General features: G+C 44.5%; 1 protein-coding gene across 1 annotated transcript in view; it reads right to left on the bottom strand.

Moving 5' to 3' along the window:
* The window catches only part of TSPAN8 (tetraspanin 8), a 52,663-nt gene that overhangs the window by 24,766 nt on the left and 2,066 nt on the right, over nt 1-25,831 (bottom strand). Inside the window, exons 2-5 of the mRNA XM_068272750.1 lie at nt 12,076-12,138; nt 4,588-4,719; nt 3,057-3,131; nt 2,866-2,961 (exon numbers count right to left, since the gene is read on the bottom strand). Of these exons, the coding sequence (XP_068128851.1) occupies nt 2,866-2,961; nt 3,057-3,131; nt 4,588-4,719; nt 12,076-12,138 (366 nt within the window). The remainder of the gene's footprint in view (nt 1-2,865; nt 2,962-3,056; nt 3,132-4,587; nt 4,720-12,075; nt 12,139-25,831) is intronic.

Raw genomic sequence — 25,831 nt, 5'->3', positions numbered from 1 at the left:
TTGGAAACTTTTGGCACAGCTCAGTAACGTTACAGGCAGCATGCTGGGCTAGGACAGAGCAGGCACTGTAATTGCTGTACAATATGATCCTCATGCACTGCTCTAAACAGCTGCACTTCACTTCTGGGAATGCTTTGGGGAATGGGAGTTGGGAGTATACAGATGAACATATAGGTGAAATATATGTAAAGCATAATTGCAGCATGTGGGTATTGCGTGCAAACAAACATTTCTGCTCTCTGCTCGTCCCTCCTCCCTTCTCTGTCCACTCCCTGCCCTCTGTCCATCTTCTCTGTGTGTCCACCCCCCTCCCCTTCTCCTGTCCTGCTAGTCATTTCACCCCGAATGCTTCCCTTGTAAAATGATCCGAGATTTGGATCAAAGATCCGGATCTTTTCAATGATCCGATTCGAATCATCCGGATCATTGAAAAGATACGAACTTCGCATCTCCACTGTGCATCTCTCCTCTTCACTTCCTAGCTAGCGTCTTCACTTTCCCAGGGGAGGGGAGAGCTGGATGTGCTCACATTCCAGGACTCTGCAGTTCTCAGCTTATTTGTCCGCATAGAGCTGGAGCTGTAAATGCCGAGCAAGAAAGAATGGGAAATGTAGATCAGGCTCCAGCCTGAGAGTCTATTTATTTTTACAACTAGCAGCTTGTTGCAAACCCCCTTTCCGCTGAGAAAAGTGGTTTGTCCCCGCACACACTGCACTGGCCAAAGAGCTTCTGACAGGAAGGCAGCAGGGCTGGGGACAGCGGGCAGTGGTGGTCTGGGGCTGCAATTGGGAGACAGCAGGCAGCACAGCAGGAGGGCAGGCATGGCGCCTATAGCACTAGGCAAGCCTGCACCCTTTAAGATACACCACTGCCTTGCCATCAGTGTTGCATCAGGCAACACAAGTGAATTCTAATAAAAATGAATTATGGCTAAAATAAAGAGGACCTTTTTTTTTTAGAATTTGATTCACCAAATCTGCAGGCCATTTAACACAATTTTTTGTGACAATTTTGTAAATTGCAAACTAAAAAAATTCAAGGAGAAAGTTAGTCCTGCAAATTAACCAGGCATATCATACACTAGCAAGGGGAAATTTGGCATTAAAAAAGTGCAAAAGATTTTTCTTGTATATACGGTAAATAAATGGACATTTTTTCTCCTTTCACAAAACGTATCAATATCGATTCTTAAGTATGGTTAAAATCAATCAATATTTCACAGTACATGGACAACTGAAGTGAGAAGTATATAAAAACTGCAATATTTATTCCTGTTTAAACAATACCAGTTACCTGGCAGCCCTGCTGATCTATTTGGCTGCAGCAGCATCTGAATAATATTCTAGTCTATGGCTAAAAGTATTAGAGGCAGATGATCAGCCAGGCAACTGGTATTTCTTAAAAGGAAATAAATATGGCAGCCTTTACATCCCTCTCACTTCAGTGTCCCTTTAAGAAAGGAATATCCAGACAGCTCATGGTGACTCAGAACCACCTGGAAATGGTCACCATGAGGTGTCTGGGTATTCCTTAGTACTGGCCCAAGTAACTCCAGTAATGATTTGGGTGTATTTTTAAAAAAATTATTAATTTAACAAATACAGGCAGAATGACTATGTAACCGTAGAATTTTCATGTTCTCAGCTTTCAGGCAATATATCCCATGGAATCATATCATTCCATACCATGCACTGATGAGGACCAGAAAGTCAGAAACGGGCTGTATACATGTTGGATTGACGTGTCTCTGTACAATTTATTAACTAAAGGCTCACTACACAACAGTGGTTATGTATGTGTGCCTGGCATTCAGGGGCATAAAGAGATGATTTGCCTAGTCAGGACTGATGCATCATGGGAAACCACAGTTGCTTGCTTAAAGCTGAACTATTGCAGATAATTTCTGTTTTAAGAAGGCAAAATTGCATTAAGCTTTATTTAAAGGAGTCATCAGCCAAACTGTGCTAGGTGAAAGACTCCTGTCTGCCTGTTACTCACTGTTTTTTCTGCAGGATCGGCGGATCGCCTCCTCTGTTGTGTTAAAAAAACTGCTCCTTTCTCCGGTATTCACTCCGGTCGGGGACCTGACCTCGAGGTCGGGATCTCCCGAAAACTGGAATTAATTGGGCCACGCAGATGCAGTAGTTATTTCATTGTACTCCTGCTGGCTCAGTTGGATCATATTGCGTGCTTACGCATTCATACATTAGCCGTCGGAGACGTGTTTGAGCTTGCTGTCCTCGCTCGCAAGCCAAACCCTCCACTTCAGTAACCGCCCACCAAGCCCTCCCTCCAGTCTCTGCCTAGCTTCCAGCTCGCTCTCATGCACAGCTAATCCATGTGTGAGACGCGCTGACATACAGGACAGGCTGGCGGAGGCTGAGGCTTATAGCAGCTAATCGTGCACTAAAAAAAAATACAAAGTAAGTTGCACGGCGGAAGTTGGAGGGAGGGTTTGGTGTGCGGTTACAGAAGCGGAGGGTTTGGCTTGCGAGCGAGAATGGCAAGCTCTAACACGCCTCCGACGGCTACTGTATGAGTGCGCGGGCGTACGGAAGCACGCTATGCGTTCCAACTGTGCCAGCGTTCCGGATACAAGATGTCTACAGCCCCAACATGGGCACAGTAATATTACCGCCTCGATTAACGTCAAAATTAGCGATTTCGGGGGGCAATGGACACTGCGTTCCAGCTTGGTATAACCTAAAGAACAGCTGGAGGTAGGCCATTGGAATGTTGCTTAACTTGCTTCATGACTCCTTTAAGAAAGTTATGGCATTCTACGAAATCCACATGCTTTAAGAATTACAAAATCATGGATCATGTATTTGTTGCATAGACAGATATGTAATTTTTCTGTCTCACCTGATTCTGGATAGTTTCCAAGCTGTTTATAACCTCAGCTGGTTTATTGTGTAATGGTAACATCTCATGTAAAGTTTTGTTAACTGATTCTTCAATCTGGAAAATAATAAGTGTTAAAGGTGAAAGTTAACTCACGCTCATTCATATTTGCTGCCATGCAGGAGGTGTTTGTTGAATGTTTTTCAACATACTTTTGGTTTATAGACAACTCCAAGAATGCCTGCTGTTATTTGAAGTGCCAGGATCAGAAACAAGCCAATGAAGAACTAAACAGAAAAGAGGAGGAAAATTACTATTAAATTGGACCTAAACCCATGAATTGAGCTTTGCATATATCATAAGCAGACAGAAGCACAAATTACTATGCAGTTTATATGGTTATTAACCATTTAAGATGAAAAAAGCTAAAGCCCTCTTGCTGAGGCCATCTCTGAAATGGAAAGCAATGCATGTGCCATGTGTTTTTGTATAATGTGTGAGCAACGCAATGGTGTGCACAGGCTTTAGACTTCTATTGAGCTGTTCAGCAGCGATAAATAACATAGTAAATTAATTAGCTTGGTTTAAAAGACATCTGTCCATCAAGTTCAACCAGAAGAAAGAATATAACAAAACAACAACAACAAAACGACACTGTCCTGAACCCGCACATATCCCAGTTGTTTCAAGGGAAGCGGAAAATGTTGCAAGGCTTGTCATTGATGGCAGTCAGATAAATCCCTGGATCAACTCTCCTGGGAATGACCTAGTAATTATAGTCGTGGATGTCCTTTAAAGTGACTCTGTAACAAAAATTACAACGTTTTTTCTACCATCCTAAAAGTTCCTAAACCTATTCTAATCTGTTCTGGCTCACTGCAGCTCTTTCTACTATAACCATCTCTGTAATAAATCAATGTATCTTTCCCCTGTCAGACTTGTCGGCCTGTGTCTGGAAGGCTGCCAAGTTCTTCAGTGTTGAACTGTTCCTCTATGCACACTCCAGTGTGTGTTTTATTTACATAAGCCAGCAGCGTCTCTGCTATCTTATCAGTGATAGAAGAGAGCTGGATAAAAATCCTCCTCTGGAGGCTGTGAAAGGAGCTGGTCTGTCACATACTGAGGAATTAACGACATAGGCAGAGCTGTCTGCAGGAAGCCTGTAATGTTCAGTGCATGAGAGAAGCTGGGGACAGAAGGTAAACACACACAAGTGATCGCTTGAGATTCAGAAGTAAGGCTGTATACAGCCTGCTTGTGTATGGATGTATTTTCTATGTGTGGACATATTGTACATCAACCTACTTCCTGTTTTGGTGGCCATTTTGTTTGTTTATAAACAAACTTTTTAAAACAGTTTTTGACTACTTTTAATGCGGCGGGGAGCGGTGAAATTGTTACAGAGGGTAATAGGAGATGTCCCCTAACACACTGGTATGTTTACTTTTGTGCGATTTTAACAATACAGATTCTCTTTAATGGAAGGCAAGTATCCAAGCCCTCTTAAATGCAGATACTGTAAATAGAGTTTGCCACAGCGACTTCCTGTTTGTTTTTTTTGTTGTTTTTTTTTTGCTGAATAGATATCTTCCATACTTAGATACAATATAGGGTACAGATGCCGAAGAGCAATATTTAGCCTCAAAACATGACACATATTGATCACAAACATTATTCTTCATGCGCGCATGCATGTGCTTTCTGTGTATGGGATTTTAGGGCATTTGGAGCATAAATACATACCAGTAGGAGAAGGCAGCGACTCTCCTTTATAGCTCCGCAACATCCAAAAAATCCAAGCACCATAATTATTGAACCCACTGCTATCATCACATCAACTGCAACCAGCATACCACTTCCTTGAAAATTCATTTTCTAAAATGCAACAAAAAAATAGGAAATGCATGGAAATTAGCACATGAGACTAATTGTTCTGCTGCAGATAATTATTAGTATTATTATAACAAACTGCATTCTTAGATATTTTGTCACAGTCTGATCCACTAGCTTGAACCAGGAGCGGTACGCCCTTGCCCTTCTCTTTCATTATTAATCAGCTCAAATGCTCTACCCGTAGACAAGCTCGGCCATGGAATAGATGCGTAAGTCTTAGAGTCCACACCAACTCCTCTCTCTGCATTGTGCTGGCTGCATGGAATCATTTACCTGGTGTGATCCCTAACAAACATGCATGAATAGGAGTAAGCAACATTATTTTCATTACAAACTCTCTATTCATGTTTTCTTGCAGTTACGCTACTCCATTATAGTTGTAATGTTCATGTTTAGATTGACTTAAAGAGAACCCGAGGTGGGTTTGTGAAATCGTATTAGGACACAGAGGCACGTTCTGTATACAATAACCTGACTCTGTGTCCTTTCAGTGTGCCTCCAGCCCCCCCACGGGCTCTGCCGTCCCCCATTATAAAAAGGGCCAGACTAGCGATACGCATATTGTCGCTAGCCTGCTATTTACTTCAGGCAGCCACTCACCGCTGCCTTTCCCCCTACTGTATAGCACGGCTCACCGCCTGTGTCCCTTCCCTCCCCGCCTCTGTAAGCCGATTGGAGGAAGCTTACAGAGGGTAGGGAGGGAAGGGACACAGGCGGGGAGCCGCGCTATACAGGAGGTGGGGGAGCGGCGGTGAGTGGCAGCCTGAGGTAAATAACAGGCTAGCAACAATCTGCATGTCACTAGCCTGGCGCTTTTTATAATGAGGGACAGCAGAGCCTGGGGGGGGGGGGGGGGGAGCTGGAGGCACACTGAAAGGACACAGAGGCAGGTGATTGTATACAGAACCTGCTTCTGTGTCCTAATATGATTTCACAAACCCACCTCGGGTTCTCTTTAAAGTGAACTATATGTCCATATTTTATTTGTAGTGGCCATCTATATATTTATACATGGTTATCATATCTTACTTTTGAAGCTTACTTTTTAAACGTAAATTTAGGCTTTTGTCACAGCTGAAGTCCCCTATGCTTCTAATAATCTAAGTTGCTCTTTTCAACATCCTTTCCAGTAACAGGGATATACCTATATATGTATCCAGAGGTATTCTTAAAAAATAGACAGACCTCAGAACCAAGGGATAAGGCCCATAAAAGTGTCTTACTCAATAAAATTCTATCTTGCTCTTAGAGCAAAGGTGGAAATCCCTTGAAGGGCCTTCCTAAAACATAAGCCAGGCCTCTTTATGTAAATGTACACACGGGTTACTCCCTCTATTCTGAACTTTGTGAAATGATGATTGACAGAGGCACAATATTTTGAGAAGTTCTTTGCAAATGCAAAGAGGGATGAGCATTTTTATAAGTCATCGATTCAGACACACCTGCTAAAGATGGACAATCTTTTTATGCTTTAATGTAGTTTGAACTATCACACAATTGAGTCAGTGTGGGATGGGTAGAATGATAAAGGGCATGAAGGCCTACAGGCTCATAATAAAGTACAATAAGCGTTGTACTACTTGGAGCTAAGACATCAGAAAATGAAAATTTGAGTGAAAATTTAACAGAAACAGTAGCGCTATAAACATTGTATAACTCGCTTATAACTGGTTTGGCTGTAAAATGGGTGACTCACTCTAAAAAGAAAGAAAAAATGAAATGGCCTCCACCTGTTTTCACATGTAGACCATAAAGGCAGTATTATTTTTTAGGAAAATAGATAAAGACCCTTATTAATTTCACTTTTATCTTCACACTTTTTTGTAAAACAAAATGCTTTTTAAGCCACCAGTAACCAAGAAAATACTCTAGAATAATTTTGGCAGTACTTTTCCGCCTACTTTTTGGGACTTTTTTAGCTGCAGAGTGTTGAAAATGTATTTTAAACAGAAGAACTAGGAGAAAAGGAAAAAAAAAAGTTAATTGTATAAGGGCTAAGTCTCCAAATAACCCTAGGAGTGCTGCTAAAAATCACATAATCCCTATATTGAGCTGAGAAAAACTGAAGTAATTTAACAAATGTACAGTTTCATTAGCTGTCATATAATCCCCAAATGGTGCATAAACAAATATAGGAACTACAGTATTCACATCACCACCTATGTGTCCTATCAGGGCCGATTCAAGTAATAATGGGCCCCTAGGTAAAATGAATCTGGGGGCCCCCCTGACAGACTCCTCTAAACCAGAAAGCAGCATTAGGGGCCTTTTGTGTTCCCTGGGACTCCTGCAGAAACAGTGGCATAGCAGTGTCTCACCTGCTCTGGCGGGCGCGCACTCCTCTGTCAGTCCCTGACCCCATGCACTCCACAACTTCATCCTTACAGGGGAGCATCTCCTATGTGACCCAACGCATGTTATCAGGTAATATGCCACCGGTCAAAGAGAAGATGCAGCCAGCAGTGGATGAAGATGGAAGTGCACAGAGCCACAGATGGACAGAGGTGTGTGCCCACCGGGACAGGTGAGATGCTACTCTGCCAAAGACTCTGCAGGGCCCCCGGGGAGAAACATTTAAGTTGGGGGAAGACCTTGGGGGGCCCCAATAGGCTCTGGGGCCCTGGGGCAATTGCCCACTTTGCCTTAATGGTAGTGCCGGCCCCGTGTCCTATCATCCCCACTGTCACTGACCTATCCTCTATCCCAGTGGCAGGGGCCCAACAAATGTTAAATAGGCCAGAAATTTAATTAATTTTCAACCAATTTCTTATTATTCAGGCGATACAATGTGGTGTATCAAACACTATTACCGACAATTGATCTTTTACAGAATCAAGTGCCTCAACCAATGTATGGCTAGATTTAGAAGGACGTAATAACCACTGATGGATTTCAAGGTAAAAGTAATGTCATTATCACCTTCCATTTACCAGTAATATTCTCCTATTAAATTGTGAATTATTTTGCTTTTAGTTTAAAACAACGTCCATAATATAGCAGTTAGAACTGCAGCAAAACCACAGACAAGAGAAGCCAGGTGCATCAAAACCCCCAGCAGACCACAAGTGCCACCTCCTAGCAAGCAACAACAGTCCAGGCCTCACGTACAAAAAGTGGAGGGCACATTAAAACTGTTATTCAAGATTTTATTTGGTACAAAAATGGCAAATAAAATTACTCACGTTGGATGAGGGAGGTGTCACGATCTGCATCTGCTGGTAACATCATGAACTCTTTAAATGAACTTCCTATGTATCACCAGCAGATGTCCCCAGGCTCTTCAGGGATTATGCAGCCCGAACTGCTCTCTGCCCACCAGCAAAGGTTTCTCCTACAGGAACATTTCTGTTGCAGACTGCTAATGAGAGCAGGTCTGGGATCACATGGACATTGTCATCTGACCTCCCAGCACACCATATAATCAGCTTCAGCAGGCCAGTTCAGTTCACTGCTAGTTCATCAAGCCTGTTTCCTAGTCCTGTTCTCTGTGTTCTAGCCTTCCCTGCCTTGCTCTTGTTACCTGCCATGTATGATCTTTTGCTATTCCCTGACTAATATTTTGCCTAAGCTATTATATCACTGTATGATTCTCTGGTTTGACCTTGCTTGTATGACTACCCATTGCCTGTCGATATATGGTTAAGTTGCCTTGTGTGTGTATATATTGTATATAGTTTATGTGCTTATATATTAACCAGGTTCCAGGGTTTAGTGTGCACACTAGTGATATATACTTAAGGCTGCTTTGCATATTCACTATATGCAAGGAGCACTTAATGTATATATATCCCTGACTACTACTCACAGAGGCGCTATATGTGCTTCCTGAGAGCTACTGTTTTGTCCCTTGTTTTATTGCCTGATGAAGCGGGCTTGGTCCTGCGAAACGCGTTGCATCTATTGGGGTACTAATAAAGTGTTTATTTATGTCAGACAAGTAGTCTAGTCTGCTTTCGGAGGTAAGTCCACCACTGCCTCCCCAGCATATTTTAAAACTTTTAATTGTTTTTATTCTGCTGGCGCCTCTGTTCATCAAAGTCATGACTACTACTACTAGTCCTTTTTTGCAGTTACATATTTTCTTATTTGATTGCCTGGTTTCTGTGCATAAAGTCAATGTACGTTTTGATGCTATTTGCTTAATTTATGTTGCAATAAACCTTTATTTTTTCCTTATTCCTGGTCTTATTCCTGGTCTGAGTCTTTGTGTATTTCCACATTAGTGACAAACCTGCATTTCTTGCAATTCCTATGCACTGCACGTGATGTTTTATGTTACCAGTGCAGAGGTATCGTAACAGGAGGTCAGTAGTGTGCAGAGATGTCGACAGCTGTTTCGTCTTTCACGAAGACTCGCCATGACAACAGACCCATCTCTGCACTGACCTTATATAGGGTACAAGTGGGCTGTTACCTGTAAGGTGTGGCAAGGAAGGCTTTTACTGGCTCCATCACGCACTGTATAGCTAATTACACACGAGGGGTGCCAAACAAACAAACCCATTTCCTGTTAGACTCCTGTCGCCAGAGACACACACTAATCGCAGTGTCCCCAAGCGGCAAGCAGGCCCATCACATCGAGCACTGGCGTGATTGCCAGCACTCCCCATCCGGAAGTGCATCGCCACTTCTACCCTCATTGCGGACCATTGCACAATGCTTATGTCTACTTTTGCCCATACCAGGATGAAACAACTGCCTCAGAACAGACTTCTGCAAAAAAAAATCAGCTCACTTGTACTCTATATAAGGTCAGTGCAGAGGTCAGTTGTCCTGACACGCCTTCATGAAAGGCTAAACAACTGTCAACCTCTCTGCACTGGCAACCTCCATTGTCCAATGCAAGTGATTTTATTTGCCATTTTTGTACCAAATAAAACAGCTTGAATGTCCACTTTTTATACTTGATGATTAGACCTGCAGCAAGATGTTTCCTGAATGGTTTCTTATTACTCACCTGCTGAAAGGTGAAGAAACACTCAAAATGTATAAAACTTAGTTAAAAACAACTAAAAGGATAATAAAAGAGATGGCTTAGCTCTATAATAACTGAAGAGTAAGGCAAGTTTAATATGTAGACAGGGGCGTAGCAATAGAGGTCGCAGCGGTCGCATGCGCGACTGGGCCCGGCTCCTGAAGAGGCGGGGGAGGGGCCCGGGGGGGCCCATGTCTTTTTGTAGTGCGGCCAGGACTGAGTGCGGCCCGTGCGCCGTGCGCGCTATTGGGAGGGGGGAGCCGCAGCCGCGGGGAGGGCAGCCCGACCTCTCCCTCCCTTCCTCTCCCCGGGCCCCCCCCCCTTCAGATGCAAAGTGACGCGCACGGAAGCGCTGTAGGCTGAAACTCACCTCCGTCCCTGCGTTCCAAGCGCCGCTGATCTCCTCTCGCTGTATAGATGTTGTTACACACTGCTTCCGGCTAAACAGGAAGCAGTGTGTAACAACATCTATACAGAGCGGGAGGAGACCAGCGGCGCAGGGACGGAGGTGAGTTCTGCCTACAGCGCTTCCGTGCGCCGCGCACTCTGCATTTGAAGGGGGGGGGGCCCGGGGAGAGGAAGGGAGGGAGAGGTCGGGCTGCTCTCCCCGCAGCTGCGGCTCCCCCCTTCATTATGGGGGGGGGGGGACCTACCTACCTACCTACCTAATCCTGGGGGGCAGCTACCTACCTATCCTGGGGGGGCAGCTACCTAATCTAACCTATCCTGGGGGGCAGCTACCTAATCTATCCTGGGGGGCAGCTACCTACCTAACCTGTCCTGGGGGGCAGCTACCTACCTAACCTGTCCTGGGGGGGCAGCTACCTACCTAACCTATCCTGGGGGGGCAGCTATCTACCTAACCTATCCTGGGGGGGGCAGCTACCTACCTAACCTATCCTGGGGGGGGCAGCTACCTACCTAACCTATCTGGGGGGGGCAGCTACCTAATCTAACCTATCCTGGGGGGCAGCTACCTAATCTAACCTATCCTGGGGGGTAGCTACCTAATCTATCCTGGGGGGCAGCTACCTACTCTAACCTATCCTGGGGGGCAGCTACCTACTCTAACCTATCCTGGGGGCAGCTACCTAATCTAACCTATCCTGGGGGAAAGCTACCTAATCTATCCTGGGGGGCAGCTACCTAACCTATACTGGGGGGCACCTACCTCATCTAACCTATACTGGGGGGCAGCTACCTAATCTAACCTATACTGGGGGGCACCTACCTATCTAACCTGGGGGCACTTACCTGTCTAACCTGTATTCGAGGCACCTAGCTAGCCTATACAGGTGGCAACTATACTGGCTACCTATATTGGAGGCACCTACCTAACTAACCTATACTGGGGGCACCTACCTATCTAACCTATGCTGGGGACAACTATTCTGGCTACCTATATTAGAGGCACCCACCTAGCTAACCTGTACTGGGGGCACCTATCTATCTAACCTATACCGGCGGCGCCTGCCTATCTAACCTATACTGGGGGCAACTATACTGGCTACTTATGCTGGAGGCACCTACCTGGCTAACCTATACCGGGGGCAACTATACTGGCTTACCTATGCCTGGCTACCTATACTGGGGGGACCTATAGCTGGCTATAGGGATTTGGATATGTGTGTGCGTCGGGTGTTGCCGGGGGAGGGGGGCTGTTGTTGCCGTGGGGGGGCCACATCCAGATTCCGCATCGGGGCCCAGAGGTTTGTAGCTACGCCACTGTATGTAGAGAAGTGCTCATGGCTCAGCTATTGACAGTGGTGACACTACGCTAGACAGACAGAAACAGTACATTTATATCGTGCTTTTCTCCTGGTGGACTCAAAGCGACAGAGCTGCAGTCACTAGGAGTAAATATACTCTATAGGGAGTAAAAGGGAGTATAGGACTCTATAGGGAGTAAAAGTGTTAGGGCGTCTTGGCCAAGGTCTCCTACTGAATAGTTTTTGGCTTACTCAGCAGGAAGAGCCGAGTTTTAAACCCTGGTCTCCTGTGTCAGAGGCAGGGCCCTTAACCAGTACACCTCTATCCAGCCAATAGGCCTGAGAAAGTGGGCATAGCTTCATGAAACACGTTGCCAGTGCATAATAAACTTTCTTGCATTACTCCTGTGTCATTATAGAGGTAAGCCATCTTTTTTGTTATAATTTTAATTTGTTTTTTTACTAAGTGGAGATGGGTTTCTCCACCTGCTTGATTTGGTTGGTTGCCCTTTTATGCAACTCCCCTTTGTGAGTGACACTTCTTTTTCTAATATTTTCATATATTAGTGTGACACATATTGCACTACTGGGCTCCCATTGTCTCTGTGCTTCCTTTTTAAGGTGTAGATTCACCTCATCCGTGTTTTGACTCACCTCCTGAGCATCTTTACTGACACGAAGCCATATGGACACACCCAAAATTATACAGCCACATACCTGTAGAATAACAAAAGGACATGAATAAAAAACTGTAGTTGTATATTTTGAGATTCAAAGGAAAATGATCAAAAAAGTATAATGTAGAATGAAGTAATTTGTATTATTATTATTTAGTATGAATATATTGTTAACATCTTCCACAGAACTTTGTATATAGTCGTGTCACTAGCTGTCCCTCAGAGGGGTTCACTATCTATTCCCTATAGTCATATGTCCATCAGAATCAGAATTCTTTATTCGCCAAGTGCGACAGGCGCCACACCCGGAATTGTTTGTGGACACAGGCAATTGGCATGGTGCGAATAACACAACAATATAGAGCAAATTACAATACGAATACCACAACAACATAGAGCAAATTACAATACGAATACCACAACAACATAGTGCAAATTACAATATGTAGTGAAAGTAGCTACAATTTATACAGCCGCTTATTTACACCGCAAAGTTTGTACTGATGGCAACCATGTTGTGCCAAAGTGGGAATCAGTCATTGGGCATGCGATCATGCTCTGGCGTGCCAAGGGGCTTGGAGGGGGCAAGAAAATGGCATTGGAGAGATGGTCTGAATTGAGGAGGGGAATCGCTTGTGGGAAGAATGTGTTTCTGCGCCTGGTGGTTTTGGTGGGGATGGACCAGGGATGAGCAGAAACTACGCCAGTGCGAATTTACGCATCGTAGTTCGCATCTACGCATCATAGTTCATAGGTGAAGTTTCAAAACTACGCTTACGAAAATGCGTAGCTTACGCCCACTATGCGTAGTTAACATGTGTATTGCGTAGTGAACTACGAATGCATTACTCGCGGCTAATTTTCCGTGTGCGATTGTATGCTTACAAATTTACACATTGGAAAGGGGAATGTACACACGGAAGAGTTCCTGGTATAAGCAATTAAAGAGGAATTAACGTGTAAAATTTTCTGCATGCTGGCATAAGCATCCGCATACACTATGCTTCATACTACGTGTAATTGCGTATTTTAACGTGTAGTCTACGAAATGCATATGAAGCGAATATTTGATTTAGAAGCCATTGTTTGGCTAAGCGTAATTGCGTAAAACTACGCGCATTTCCAGTGTAGCTAAGTTGGCTGACTACGACCATCCCTGGGATGGACCTATAGCAACGCCCTGAGCGGAGGAGTTTGAAGAAGTGATTGCCACGGTGGGAGGGGTCATACATGATCCTGTTGGCCCTGGACCTCATTCTGGATGTATGGAGAAGGTCTAGGGGAGGCAGGGGGGACCCGATGATCTTCTCTGCGGTGTTGATAACTCTCTGGAGTTTGAGCCTGTCCCTTGCGTTAGCACCTGAGTACCAGACAATTATGGATGAGCAAAGGACAGATTCAATGGTCGTTGTGTAAAAACAGGTCAGTAGTTCCCTTGGCATTCCAAACTTCCTCAGCTGTCTCAGGAAGAACAGTCTCTGCTGGGCTTTCTTTTGTGTTGTGGAGGTATTTACATCCCATCTCAATTTCTCGGTGAAGGTGGTGCCTAGGAGCCACGCACTTTGTACCCTGGTGACCTCCATGCCATTGATGAAGACTGGGCTGGGTGATGGAGCGTTCTTCCTGAAATCCACTATCAGTTCCACAGTTTTTGCCGCATTTAGTACAAGTCTGTTGTCTAAACACCACCCGAGGGTCCGCTCAATCTCGCAGTGATATTCAAACTCGCCATCTTCACCGATGAGACAGAGAGTGGTAGTATCATCCGCAAACTTAATGACCTTGACCATGTCCGCAGATGAGGTGCAGCTGTTTGTGTACAGGGAAAAGAGCATCGGTGATAGTACACACCCTTGCGGTGCGCCAGTGTTGGTGGTTTTTACACTGGAGGAGTAGCCGCCAAGTCTAACTAGCTGTGTCCTGTTAGTGAGAAAGTCTTTGATCCAGGCACAGAGGGTGGGGTCAACACCATGTTGTTCCAGGTTGTCATGCAGAATGTTTGGACAGATGGTGTTGAATGCGGAACTGAAGTCCAGGAGGAGGATCCTGGCATATGACTTGGGTTTATCCAGGTGTTCAGTGATATGTGCAAGAATGATATTGATGGCGTCATCCACGGACTGGTTGGCCCTGTATGCAAATTGGAGAGGATCCAGTAGGGTGGCAGTGTGGTTCTTCAGATAGGATAGAACCAGTCTTTTTCGAAGGTCTTTATGATGATTGGAGTTAAGGCTACAGGTCTGAAGTTGTTTAGATCCGTGACTCCTGGCTTCTTGGGGACTGAGATGATGTCAGCTTTTTTGAAAAAGGAAGGAACTTTGCCCAGCTCCAGGGATCTGTTGAAAATGGAGGTGAGGACTGGGTCTAGCTGACCTGCACAGGTTTTCAGACAGGATGGGGATATGCCATCCGGGCCTGAGGCCTTCCTTGTCTTTAGCTTCCGGAGGTGCTTTAGTACATCGGCCTCCTGCTACAGTGCTAGGGGGGGGGCAGACCAGAGTGCGGAGGTGAGGAGGGTAGTGGATGCCTGGGAAAGGATGTGGTCGCCTGATCCTCGGGGAGGATGGGTTCGGCCTCAAACCTGCAATAGAATTTATTGAGCTCCTCAGCTAGTGCAGTGTTTGGAAGTGTGTGTTGAGGAGGGGCCCTGAAGTTTATGGCAGCCCTTAGGCCTTTCCAGACCTCGCTAGTGTTGTTGGACTGAAGGTTAATTTTCAGCTTGTTGGAGTAGTCTCTCTTTGCCATCTTCAGCTCTCGTTTTAAGGTGTTCCTGGCCTCCCTGAACTCCTCTGGTGTTCCAGATTTGTGGGCTTCCACTTTTGACTTACATAGCTTGCGTAGTCTGCCATTGAACCAGGGCTTATTGTTTGGGAGGATCTTAATGGTCGCCGCTGGAATGCATGTTTCCTCACAGAATCAAATGTAGGAGGTGACTTTTTCTGACCATTCCTCTAGACAGGAAGATTCCAGGGCTGACCAATCAGTGCTGTCAAAACAGGCCTGAAGTTGCCCCTTAGCTTCCTCCGTCCATTTTTTGATGGTCCTAACGGCTTTGAGGTTTCAAAATGCTCTCTGTAGGTAGGGATCAGGCGGATTATGCAGTGATCCGAGCTGCCTAGAGCAGCTCGGCTGGTAGCCTTGTACGCATCTTTGAGGACTGTGTAACATGGTAGTCTAAGGTGAATTTAGGGGGAAGCCAATTCACTTATGTTTTTGGGATGTGGTTAGAAACCCATGCAGACACGGGGAGAACATACAAACTAGGTGTAGATGGTGCCCTGGCTGAGATACGAGCCAGGGATCCAACACTGCAAGGCAATAGTGCTATCCACTACCCCTAACAGGATTATTGTTACAAAAAAAAAAAAGATCTTAATTCACTGAGGCATCAGGAGGCATCAGGTATGGTGCAACAAATGATGTTCAATGAGTTCCACATTAATATCTATAAAGGCATGTCTTGCTTCAGTAATTACTTACTTAAATAGCTTTCAGTACTTTAAAATAATAACTAGAAACATTTACTCCTGATATTGGCCTTAATTCACTAAACTTATCTCCTGTCTTTAATAACTCTTCTAGAGTTGTTACCATGGTGATAAGGCATGTAGTATTCAGGAAATATTTTACCTCAGGCAAGCCTAAAGTTAACTCTTCTGTCTTTAAATAAACTCTCCAATCCTTAAAATAACTCCAGAGTTAAAGGCAAGCTGTTAATTAGCTGCATGTGAAAATAACTACAGGAGGAGGTAAATTAACTACAGAGGAGGTAAATTAACTACAGAGGAGGTAAATTAACTACAGGAGAGGTAACTTAAGGAATGAAGAGGTAAGATAACTCTCTCACGTGTGGAGGTAAGTTTTCTCTTGCCTTATTATCTCTAGCATGATCTTAGTGAATTGAGGCCATAGTCTTTGTAAGGTAGTACAGTCCAACCTTAGTATTGTTTTGCATTTCATAATACCACTTTAAAAGTAATTAACGGAAAACTAAAGAAAATATGAAGCGACAGAACAAACAAAATCAAACATCTGAAAAGACACAGAAATTATTTTAAAGATGGCCAGTGCACAATACCACAAATATTCTAAACAATTATTTCCAAAGACATAATTCCAAGATCTTTGAAACTCTCTGGACACACGTTGTCATCTACTAGACTGTACGCACCCTTATTATATATTCTCTCTCTCTCTCTCTCTCTCTCTCTCTCTCTCTCTCTCTCTCTCTCTCTCTCTCTCTCTCTCTCTTTCCCACTTTCTGTTTCTCTTTAAACTCTCTGCCTTCTCTCTCTATGTCCCTGTCCCCCGTATCTCTCCCTGCACCTCTGACCTGTCTCTCTCTCTCTGTTCCTCTCTCTCTCACTCTCTCTCTCTCTCTCTCCCTGAGCCTCTCTCTCTCTCTCTCTTTCGTTCTACCTCTCTCTCTCTCTCTCTCTCTCTCCCTGAGCCTCTCTCTCTCTCTCTCTTTCGTTCTACCTCTCTCTCTCCCTGCTCCTCTCTCTCTCTCTCTTTCTTTCTACCTCTCTCTCCCTGCTTCTTTCTCTCTGCTCCACTCTCTCTCTCCTTCTCTCCCCCTGCTCCTCTGTCTCTTTCTCTCTTTTTCTACTTCCCTCCCCCCCTGCTCCTCTGTCTCTCTCTCTCTCTTTTTTTTCTACTTCCCTCTCTCCCTGCTCCTCTGTCTCTCTCTCTCTTTCTTTCTACCTCTCTCTCTCTTCCCTGCTTCTCTCTCTCTCTCTCTCTATTTCTCTTTCTCTCTCTCTTTCTCTCTCCCTGATACTCTCTCTCTCTCTCTTTCTACCCCCCCCCCCCTCTCTCTTGCTCTCTCTCTCACTCCCCCTGCACCTTTGCCTCTCTCTCGTTTCTCCACCATGTCTTCTTAGGGATTCACCATCTGCACACTATCAGCTGCATGGTCATGGGGAAACTGAAAGAAAGGGCAGAAATATTTTGCTCTTTTTGCAAAGCCCCCTTGTCCATGTCATGACCAAAGGAGCTTCACCCACCTTGTGTTCAGGGAGATCAGTGTAACTACCCTATACAGGTGCTGATAGGGTCTGAGTGACTTATGGTGGTATCTGGGAGACCCCCTCAGCTGAAGTCTTCATCAAAGAGGTTGTAAGGCTTTATGGGCTTCCATCTGACCAGTGGCGGCTCCAGGAATTTTTTTTAGGGGGTGCTAAGCAGGTGCTGGACCAATTTCCGGGGGAGCTGACTACCTGTCAAAAAACGGGGGTGGCTACAACCTGCGGCGCGCGAAGCGCGCCGCGGTGAAAAAATGGGCGTGGTCATGACCGGATGAGGGCGGGGCTAACTGTAATTTAAAGTGAACCCAGGGTGAGAGTGATATGGTGGCTGCCATATTTATTTCCTTTTAAACAATTCTAGTTGCCTGGCAGCCCTGCTGATCTATTTGGCTGTAGTAGTGAACTGAATTACACCAGAAACAAGCATGCAGCTAATCTTGTCAGTTCTGACAATATTGTCAGAAACCCCTGACCTGCTGCATGCTTGTTCAGGGTCTATGGTTGAAAGAATTAGAGGCAGAGGACCAACACGGCAGCCAGGCAGCTGGTATTACTTAAAAGGAGATAAATATGGCAGCCTCAATATTATGCTCACCTCGGGTTCCCTTTAAAAGTGCAACGCAAAGACAGAGGGCCCAAGTATTGGTGCCCCTTTCCCCAGAAAATTCACATAATTGTGCATGTTTTCTCAAGAAAATAGACGTAATGTGCGCAGATCTGAATAAAAAAACATGTTCAATAACCCCAATATGCACAACCGGTAGCAGATATGGCCCCAATATGCACAATCGGTAGCAGATATGGCCCCAATATGCACAATCGGTAGCAGATATGACCCCAATATGCACAATCGGGAGCAGATATGACCCCAATATGCACAATCGGTAACAGATATGACCCCAATATGCACAATCGGCAGCAGATATGACCCCAATATGCACAATCGGTAACAGATATGACCCCAATATGCACAATCGGCAGCAGATATGACCCCAATATGCACAATCGGCAGCAGATATGACCCCAATATGCACAATCGGCAGCAGATATGACCCCAATATGCACAATCGGCAGCAGATATGACCCCAATATGCACAATCGGCAGCAGATATGACCCCCAATATGCACAATCGGTAGCAGAAATGACCCCAATATGCACAATCCATAGCAGAAATGACCCCAATATGCACAATCGGTAGCAGATATGACCCCAATATGCACAATCGGTAGAAGATATGACCCCAATATGCACAATCGGTAGCAGATATGACCCCAATATGCACAATCGGTAGCAGAAATGACCCCAATATGCACAATCCGTAGCAGATATGACCCCAATATGCACAATCCGTAGCAGATATGACCCCAATATGCACAATCCGTAGCAGATATGACCCCAATATGCACAATCCGTAGCAGATATGACCCCAATATGCACAATCCAGAGCAGATATGACCCCAATATGCACAATCCAGAGCAGATATGACCCCAATATGCACAATCCGTAGCAGATATGACCCCAATATGCACAATCCGTAGCAGAAATGACCCCAATATGCACAATCCGTAGCAGAAATGACCCCAATATGCACAATCAGCACCACCTGAAAAAGAAAAGAAAAACCCATTTACTCACCTACAGCCAGAAGACCTTCTTTCCCGACCACTGGCACGACCTCCTTGTGGCGCGAAGCGCCCGCCCGCCCACGATCCTCTTCCTTCCCGACGTCACGACGAGACTTCCTGCTTGCATGCTGAGAGCAGGGCTACGGGAAAATGGCCGCCCGAAGTCTGCAGAACAGGGCTTCGGGCGGCCATCTTACCGTAGCCCTGCCTGCTGCTCCGTGCTGCCGCTGTGTGAACTGACTTGGCGTCTTTTAGACGCCTGAAGTCAGTTCACTCCAGGGGGTGCTTTGGGGGTGCTTGGACAATTCTAGGGGGTGCTCGAGCACCCCCAAGCACCCCCCTGGCGCCGCCCCTGCATCTGACATTGTCTCAGATAGAGGGAGAACCCCCAGATGTCCATCCTCTCCATGGTAAGTAGGTAAAGGGGGTTATTTTTGAGGCATACCTGAATACATTGGATCGAAACTCAACTGCTGCTATTTTGCTTGGGTGCTTCTTTCCCACTAAATTTACAGCTGTAGCTAATAATGTCTCATTTTAACATGGGCGCCCATGGCGGCACTCAAAATTACATTTCCTTCCATTTCTGACACCCTTTTTAGAAGTAAATGTAAACACACCTTATTCAGAATAAAAGCTGGAAATAAAATATTTAAAGTGCGTTTATACTTCCAAAACTAAAATTTCAGTAAGTACTCTTAGTTACATAAAAGAACATTTCATAGCATTCACGAGTATTCCCAGTGCATAAAATGGTTTATTTTCCCTGTAAAGAGCAGTAGAAGCTTGCTTATCTCTGGTCATCGGCAAAGGCAAGGATCTCCCTGTGCCTGTGTCCTCTTTCTGCCCTTCTTTTCCTGCTGACGTGACTCAGATGTTGTCAGGGTGATGTGTCAATCCAGCAGGGAAGGGAAGCAGAGTGAGGGACATGCAGAAAGCTTCAACTGGCAAAAATTACATTTGCAGATGACCAGAGATAAGCAAGCTTCTACTGCTCTCTGCAGTGAAAATAAACAATTTTACACAAGGAATACTTGTAATTGCTTTAAAAAAAAACCTGAATGTAGTAACTGAAACTTCAGTTTGGGAAGTATAATCACATTTGAAAAAAATGATTATTTTTTCATCTTTAGCCTTTTTTCTTCTGTATACTTTCTTCCCTTATTTCTCCTTCTATATAAATGCATCTTATGACATCATCTTCTGTATACTTCAGCCTCCTTCTGACATGTTCTACTGTACATTTCTTTCTTCTTTTATTTTCTCTTAGCCTGTTTTGTTACCCTTTTCTTCTGTCCCGTCTTCTTTCTTCCTATATCTTGTTTGCAGAACCGCCTGCTGCATAAGGATTCCCACCACAGCACTGCCAACAACGCTAGACCACCCCTGCAGCAACACTGACACTGTGAGAGTCCTGCTGCAGTACCACTGATGTTGATGCTCTAAGTTGAATAAGGAAAATAATTTTTAAATCTCCTTCTGGGACTCCCCATCAGTCCATGTACTAAGGACTAAAGGTGCACATACACCATTGGTGTCACCTGTTAGGATTGAGCTCAACCTTGCAGACGACACTCCACGAAATGAGTGATATACAGATGTGGTGTCTTATATACCAAAGGGATGAAGGGAAAAAGGGATAACAGCACATCACACAATAGAGCAGGTTCTAACTGACGGAGTAAATGTTTTCTGCTGGGCAGCATGGTGGCATAGTGGTTAGCACTCTGCTCAGAGTTTGTATGTTCTCCCCATATTTGTGTGGGTTTCCTCTGGGCACTCCAGTTTCCTCCCATATCCCAAAGACATAACGATAAGTTAATTGGCTTTCCCAAAATTGGCCCTAGATTATGATACATACACTACAAGATACATACATAGATATATAACTATGGTAGGTATTAGATTGGGAGCTCCTCTGAGGGACAGTTAAATGACAAGACACTATACTATGTATAGCGCTGCGGAAGATGTCAACGCTATATAAATACTAAGGCCTTATTCAGACTATACACGTTGCCGTGCGCATTTAAGCAGCGCGTATAGTGTGCGACGCGCAAGAACGGTAGAAGGGCATAGACAGCCCTTCTTCCATTCCCATCATATGCGCTGCGTGGCAGCGCGATTGCGCTATCACGTGCTGCACGCATTTTTGTGAATCGCAGTGTAGATCTCATTCATTGTAATGAATGGGATCTGCAGCGCAGCGCATAGTAGCGCAGATGGCGTGCGATCGGACACGTTGCGTTCCGATCGCACAGCCATCTGCGCTAAATGATGTGAACGAGGCATAAATAATAATAATAATTTATAGAGCCAGTGTGCCAAATCTTTAATAGAGATGTTGCAAACGTCAAATTTTCCGTTCGTGAACGGCGTATGCGTTACTTCCGCAAATGTATGCGAATCTGGTGAACCTCCATAGACTTCAATGGGCAGGTGAATTTAGAAACCTACAAAGCCACAAAAGTGATGGAAAACTTGTTTCAAGGGGTCTAACACCTGGATAGGGGCATGCCAGACGTGTGGGTCAGTGCCAGTGTGCTCTGTCTGTGCACTATCAGACAAACACTGAGAATATGCTGCAACAGTTCAAACACAAATTAGTGATAATAACAGAGGCCCTGGAGCACTATTGTGCTTATAGTGGGCACTGGGCACAATGGTTGGTTCCTGTGGGCTGTGGAGTGTCACACACACACACACACACACACACACACACACACACACACACACACACACACACACACATATACACACACACACACACACACACACACACACACACACACACACACACACACACACACCAGCAGAGGGATGAAGTAACCCTCAGAAGGGCTGTTTGAGGTGATTAAACAGCAATCAGCCAGCAAGGATCAATATAAACAAGCCTAGCTAATGCTTTCCCTATCTCCAGCAAGCTCTTTCCCTTCCTCTCCAGCTGAAGACAGACAAGGAGGGCTCTGCAGCATTTTCATAGTGGGCGAGTGGGTCTGTGAGGGAGTGCGGGCTGACTGACTGCCATTTGCCTGCTGACTGTGATGCAAGGGGTCAAAGTTTAGCCCAATGATGATGTATGGGGGCGGGTCGAATAGTGCCATGTGCTTACTGAACGCGAATACCCGATCTTTGCCGAATACTGCTCACTGAGCGTTCGGTCCATCTGTAATCTTTAACCAATTGGCAGTTTCAAACCAAAAAAAATATTTGTCTAGTGCAGCCAAACGAGCAGGTGGAAAGGAGCAGTTATATTTACCTGTTCTGGGCCGCTTCTTCTCTTCTGGGTCCTGATCAAATCCAATCACATGATATGACTTGTGATTGGGATCCAGGAGACCGTTCAGCGTTACAGCAGAGATGGAAGAGACTCTTCCATTACCCCTCTTCCATCACCGGGTGGCGCTGTAATGCTGACATGCTCTCCCGGATCCTGATCCCATGTCATATCATGTGATCGGAACCGAGAAGACATGTTGGGATTACATCAGGGCTACAGTGGAGGATTTAGAAACCGATCCAGCCATCTGGACAGGTAACTATGAAAGCTCCCTGCCGCCCACTCTGCCAAGCTGCCAGGCTGGGGAAGCACACTTACCCAGCAGCAGGGAAAATTTAGCCCTGCAATCAAATAAAGTTTAAAGTTAAATAAGCTCAGGGAACACTTAAACACATGCCTGATTCTCAGCTGAGGTGGTGAGATGGTCATGAACGACCACCTCAGCTGAGTTCCATCTTTATGTATATATACCTAGCAACCAGTTTACCAGCTTATTTACATATTGTGAAAAGCAAGCAAAATTATGATATAACAGCTGCCAAAGCCATGTAAATGCTTTCAGTATTAGCCTGCTTTAAATTAATTTACAACTGTTTTATAGCATCTGTACATACCTTTACTTGCTGCATATAAACAAATATTTTCATTATGCTTAGCTGGTTGCCTGGTTACCTTTGATTATATGAGGGCAAAGTACTCTGAGCTCTGCATTTAGGTCTACAAATAGTTTTATTGTCATAACAGCTATCAAAATAGACAGAATACCTAGTGCACTAGGGAAGAATAAGGTCCACAAAGGCGAGCACTTCTCTGAAGACTTTTGTTTAATGCCTTTTAAGAAAATTTTGTGTACGACATTATGAAATATATTTTAAAAATCCTGTGAAAAGGAATGTGTTTTAGACTCCTTATTTTCTTTATTAAGCCTTTTTAGGACCAGCACCCTTTAAGGACCAGAGGATCCAGCGACAAACAGGCATCATGACAGCCAGCCACATACTGAAGCATGTACCGGGGTCCCGGGCTTGATGACATCATGAAGCCAGGCTGGTACATGCTTCAGTACGGGCTGGCTGCTGATGAGGAGGGACGTGATTAGTGATCATTGGGGAAACATGGACAGGGGAGGTGCTTGCTTACCTCCATGATCACTACGATCACCAGTATGTGATCAGGAGCCAGAGGCGCGGCCTGATTCCACATCTAGATCACCCAGATTTTCCTGCCATCTGTTTCAACATTGATCCACACTGACTATCCAAGGAAAGACAATAATGCAAGCTCATGGGTAGCTTTTTTAAGTTGTTGGAGTAGCTTTATTGTCCAAAAATACGTTCTTATCTTATGCAAAAGTTTGGAAGTTGAGTCAATACTCTCTTGGATAGGACAAAATAAAGTCTTCTTGAGAGCGAATGCTCAAAAAAACGATTTCAAATAAAAAATATTACTAAATACAGTACTTTACCTCTTTTCTGATGTTACATTAACTCATTTGCGTAAAGTAGATTTGTAGGTGCACCATAATGAGGAAATGGGGAATGCAGAAAATGCTGGTCAGATTGCTGTAAATCTGTAGTGTTTACCGGTTAAAGTTTCTGTTACATGATACCTGTTTTTCTAGTTATGTTTGTTAAGTGTATAGGATAAAACCCTATAGGCAGAAAAAAAAGTTCAAAACAGTAACATCTAAAACAAGTCACATGAAAAGGGTTGTACATTTTCTTTTTATTTTCTTCAATGAAATGATCTGTACTTTTTATTAATTACATGATTGCAGGTGATTGGGCAACATCTGATACTTGTAACTCTTGGCTGTGGGTTACTGCCCCACACACTCCTACTGTGATTAAAACAGACAGCTGAGATATAAATGTAATACTTTGTGCTAAAAATTATGGCTGCACTGTGCTTATTTACATACCCAGTACCATTGATTTCTGACAGGCTCAGAGCAAATGGTATATTGATAATGCAATGCCGAACCCATCTGAACAAGCATCATCGATCAGTATGAAAATGTTGGCAGTGTGTTACTCCCTTGTGTCAAAGCTGAGATAAATGTGGGGCCATAATGGTACTGATTTATTACTTGACCATCCATATGAGCCCTCGTGTGTGCAAATAAAGTTCAAGCAGGATTAAACTCAAAATAATAATTATATGAAAATGAAAAAAAGTGACTTTAAAATACACTGCATATCAGTAATGCTTGCAAATTTTCAGCAAAGTCATTTTCAAATCAGAAATGCTATTTTCAATTTTGAGGAAATATTTGCGAAATACATTATATTTTCACTATATGGTCAATGGAAATAATTCTGTTGCAAAAATTCAAAAGAATGTGAAACATTATTCTTTTACTGCAAAAATTTGCAAAAGGCACAAAAATCCTTTCTTATAGCGTAAAAAATTGTGAAAAATCACAAACATATTGCAAAATGACTTTTGATGGCATTTTCGCTCGAAAGTCAAATTTTACATTATTTTTTGTGAAAATTAATGCAAAAAGAATATTGGTATTTTCGCTCTTCACTGCTGTATATATGTTACGGCCAGAACCCGAAGTGTGGCCACTTCGCGTTCTGGCCAGCCACTTCGGGTTCTGGTCGGCCAATTAGCGAAGTAGCCGCAGCGCAGCGGCCAATGTTAGAAATGGAATGTTTACACTTATTTTACGGCTGTCTCGCTGCGGCCAAATGTATTAAAAGTTGCTTAAATTTAATTAAATATAGCCGGCGGCAATGTAATAGATGAAGCCGCCGGCTTTCGCACTGCCTCCCCCCAATTCTCCCCCCCCCCCCCGCCTCTTTCCTTGTCCCCGCCTTCCATACAATATGGAGCCGCCGGGAGAGTCATTCGTCGCGGCAGGGGAAGCAGAGCGGGGAGGCTGCAGACATTGCTTCTGCCAGCACCCGCTCTGCAGGAACGGCAGGATTCCCCTGCCGCGACGAACGACTCTCGAGGACACGCGTATCCCCGCCCGGCTGCTCCGTATGTCGTATAGGAGGCAGGGAGAGAGAGAGGCGGGGGGGGGGGGGAGGAGAAGAGGAGGAGGAGGCAGTGCGAAAGCCGGCGGCTTCATCTATCACATTGCCGCCGGCTTTATTTAATTAAATTAAGCAACTTTTAATACATTTGGCCGCAGCGCGAGACGGCTGTAAAATAAGTGTAAACATGCCATTTCTAACATTGGCCGCTGCGCTGCGGCCACTTCGCACATTGGCCGGCCAGAACCCGAAGTGGCTGGCCAGAACTAGAAGTGGCCACACTGCGGGTTCTGGCCGTAACATATATATCATCCATTTTACACATTTTACTAAAGCTTGATTTTAACCTTACTGCTAACTCTTTGATCCTCAAATTCCTTTATAAACCCCATGGAGAGAATAAGATGCTATGTATTCTGGAGCAGCGTCTTTTTGTACTGTATCCCTACAGTCTGAGAGATTCCAGCGACTTCCAAGACTACCTCCAAGTGTTTTAACTTATGATCTGCAGCTCCGTCCATCTCTGGCATCAATCAGACCAACTTTTTGAGTGCTAGTAGAGCCAGGGACTGAGGCAGCTGTAGATCATAAATTAAAACTGCCAGAGGCAGCCTAGGAAGTCTTCAGTATCTCTCCAGTTGCAGGGATAGAAAAAATACTCCTCCAGAATGCACAGCAGTTCGTTCATGGCATATGTTTATAAAGAGTTTGAGAATCAAAGCATTAGAAGTAAGGCTGGAATCATGCTTTATTTACAGTTTAAAATGGATTGTATATATTTTTAAGGGCTCTTTTTTATTTTAATATGATTT

Source organism: Hyperolius riggenbachi, chromosome 3, assembly GCF_040937935.1.
Source record: "Hyperolius riggenbachi isolate aHypRig1 chromosome 3, aHypRig1.pri, whole genome shotgun sequence".
NCBI lineage: Eukaryota > Metazoa > Chordata > Amphibia > Anura > Hyperoliidae > Hyperolius > Hyperolius riggenbachi.
This window is presented reverse-complemented; position numbering and strand designations above follow the sequence as displayed.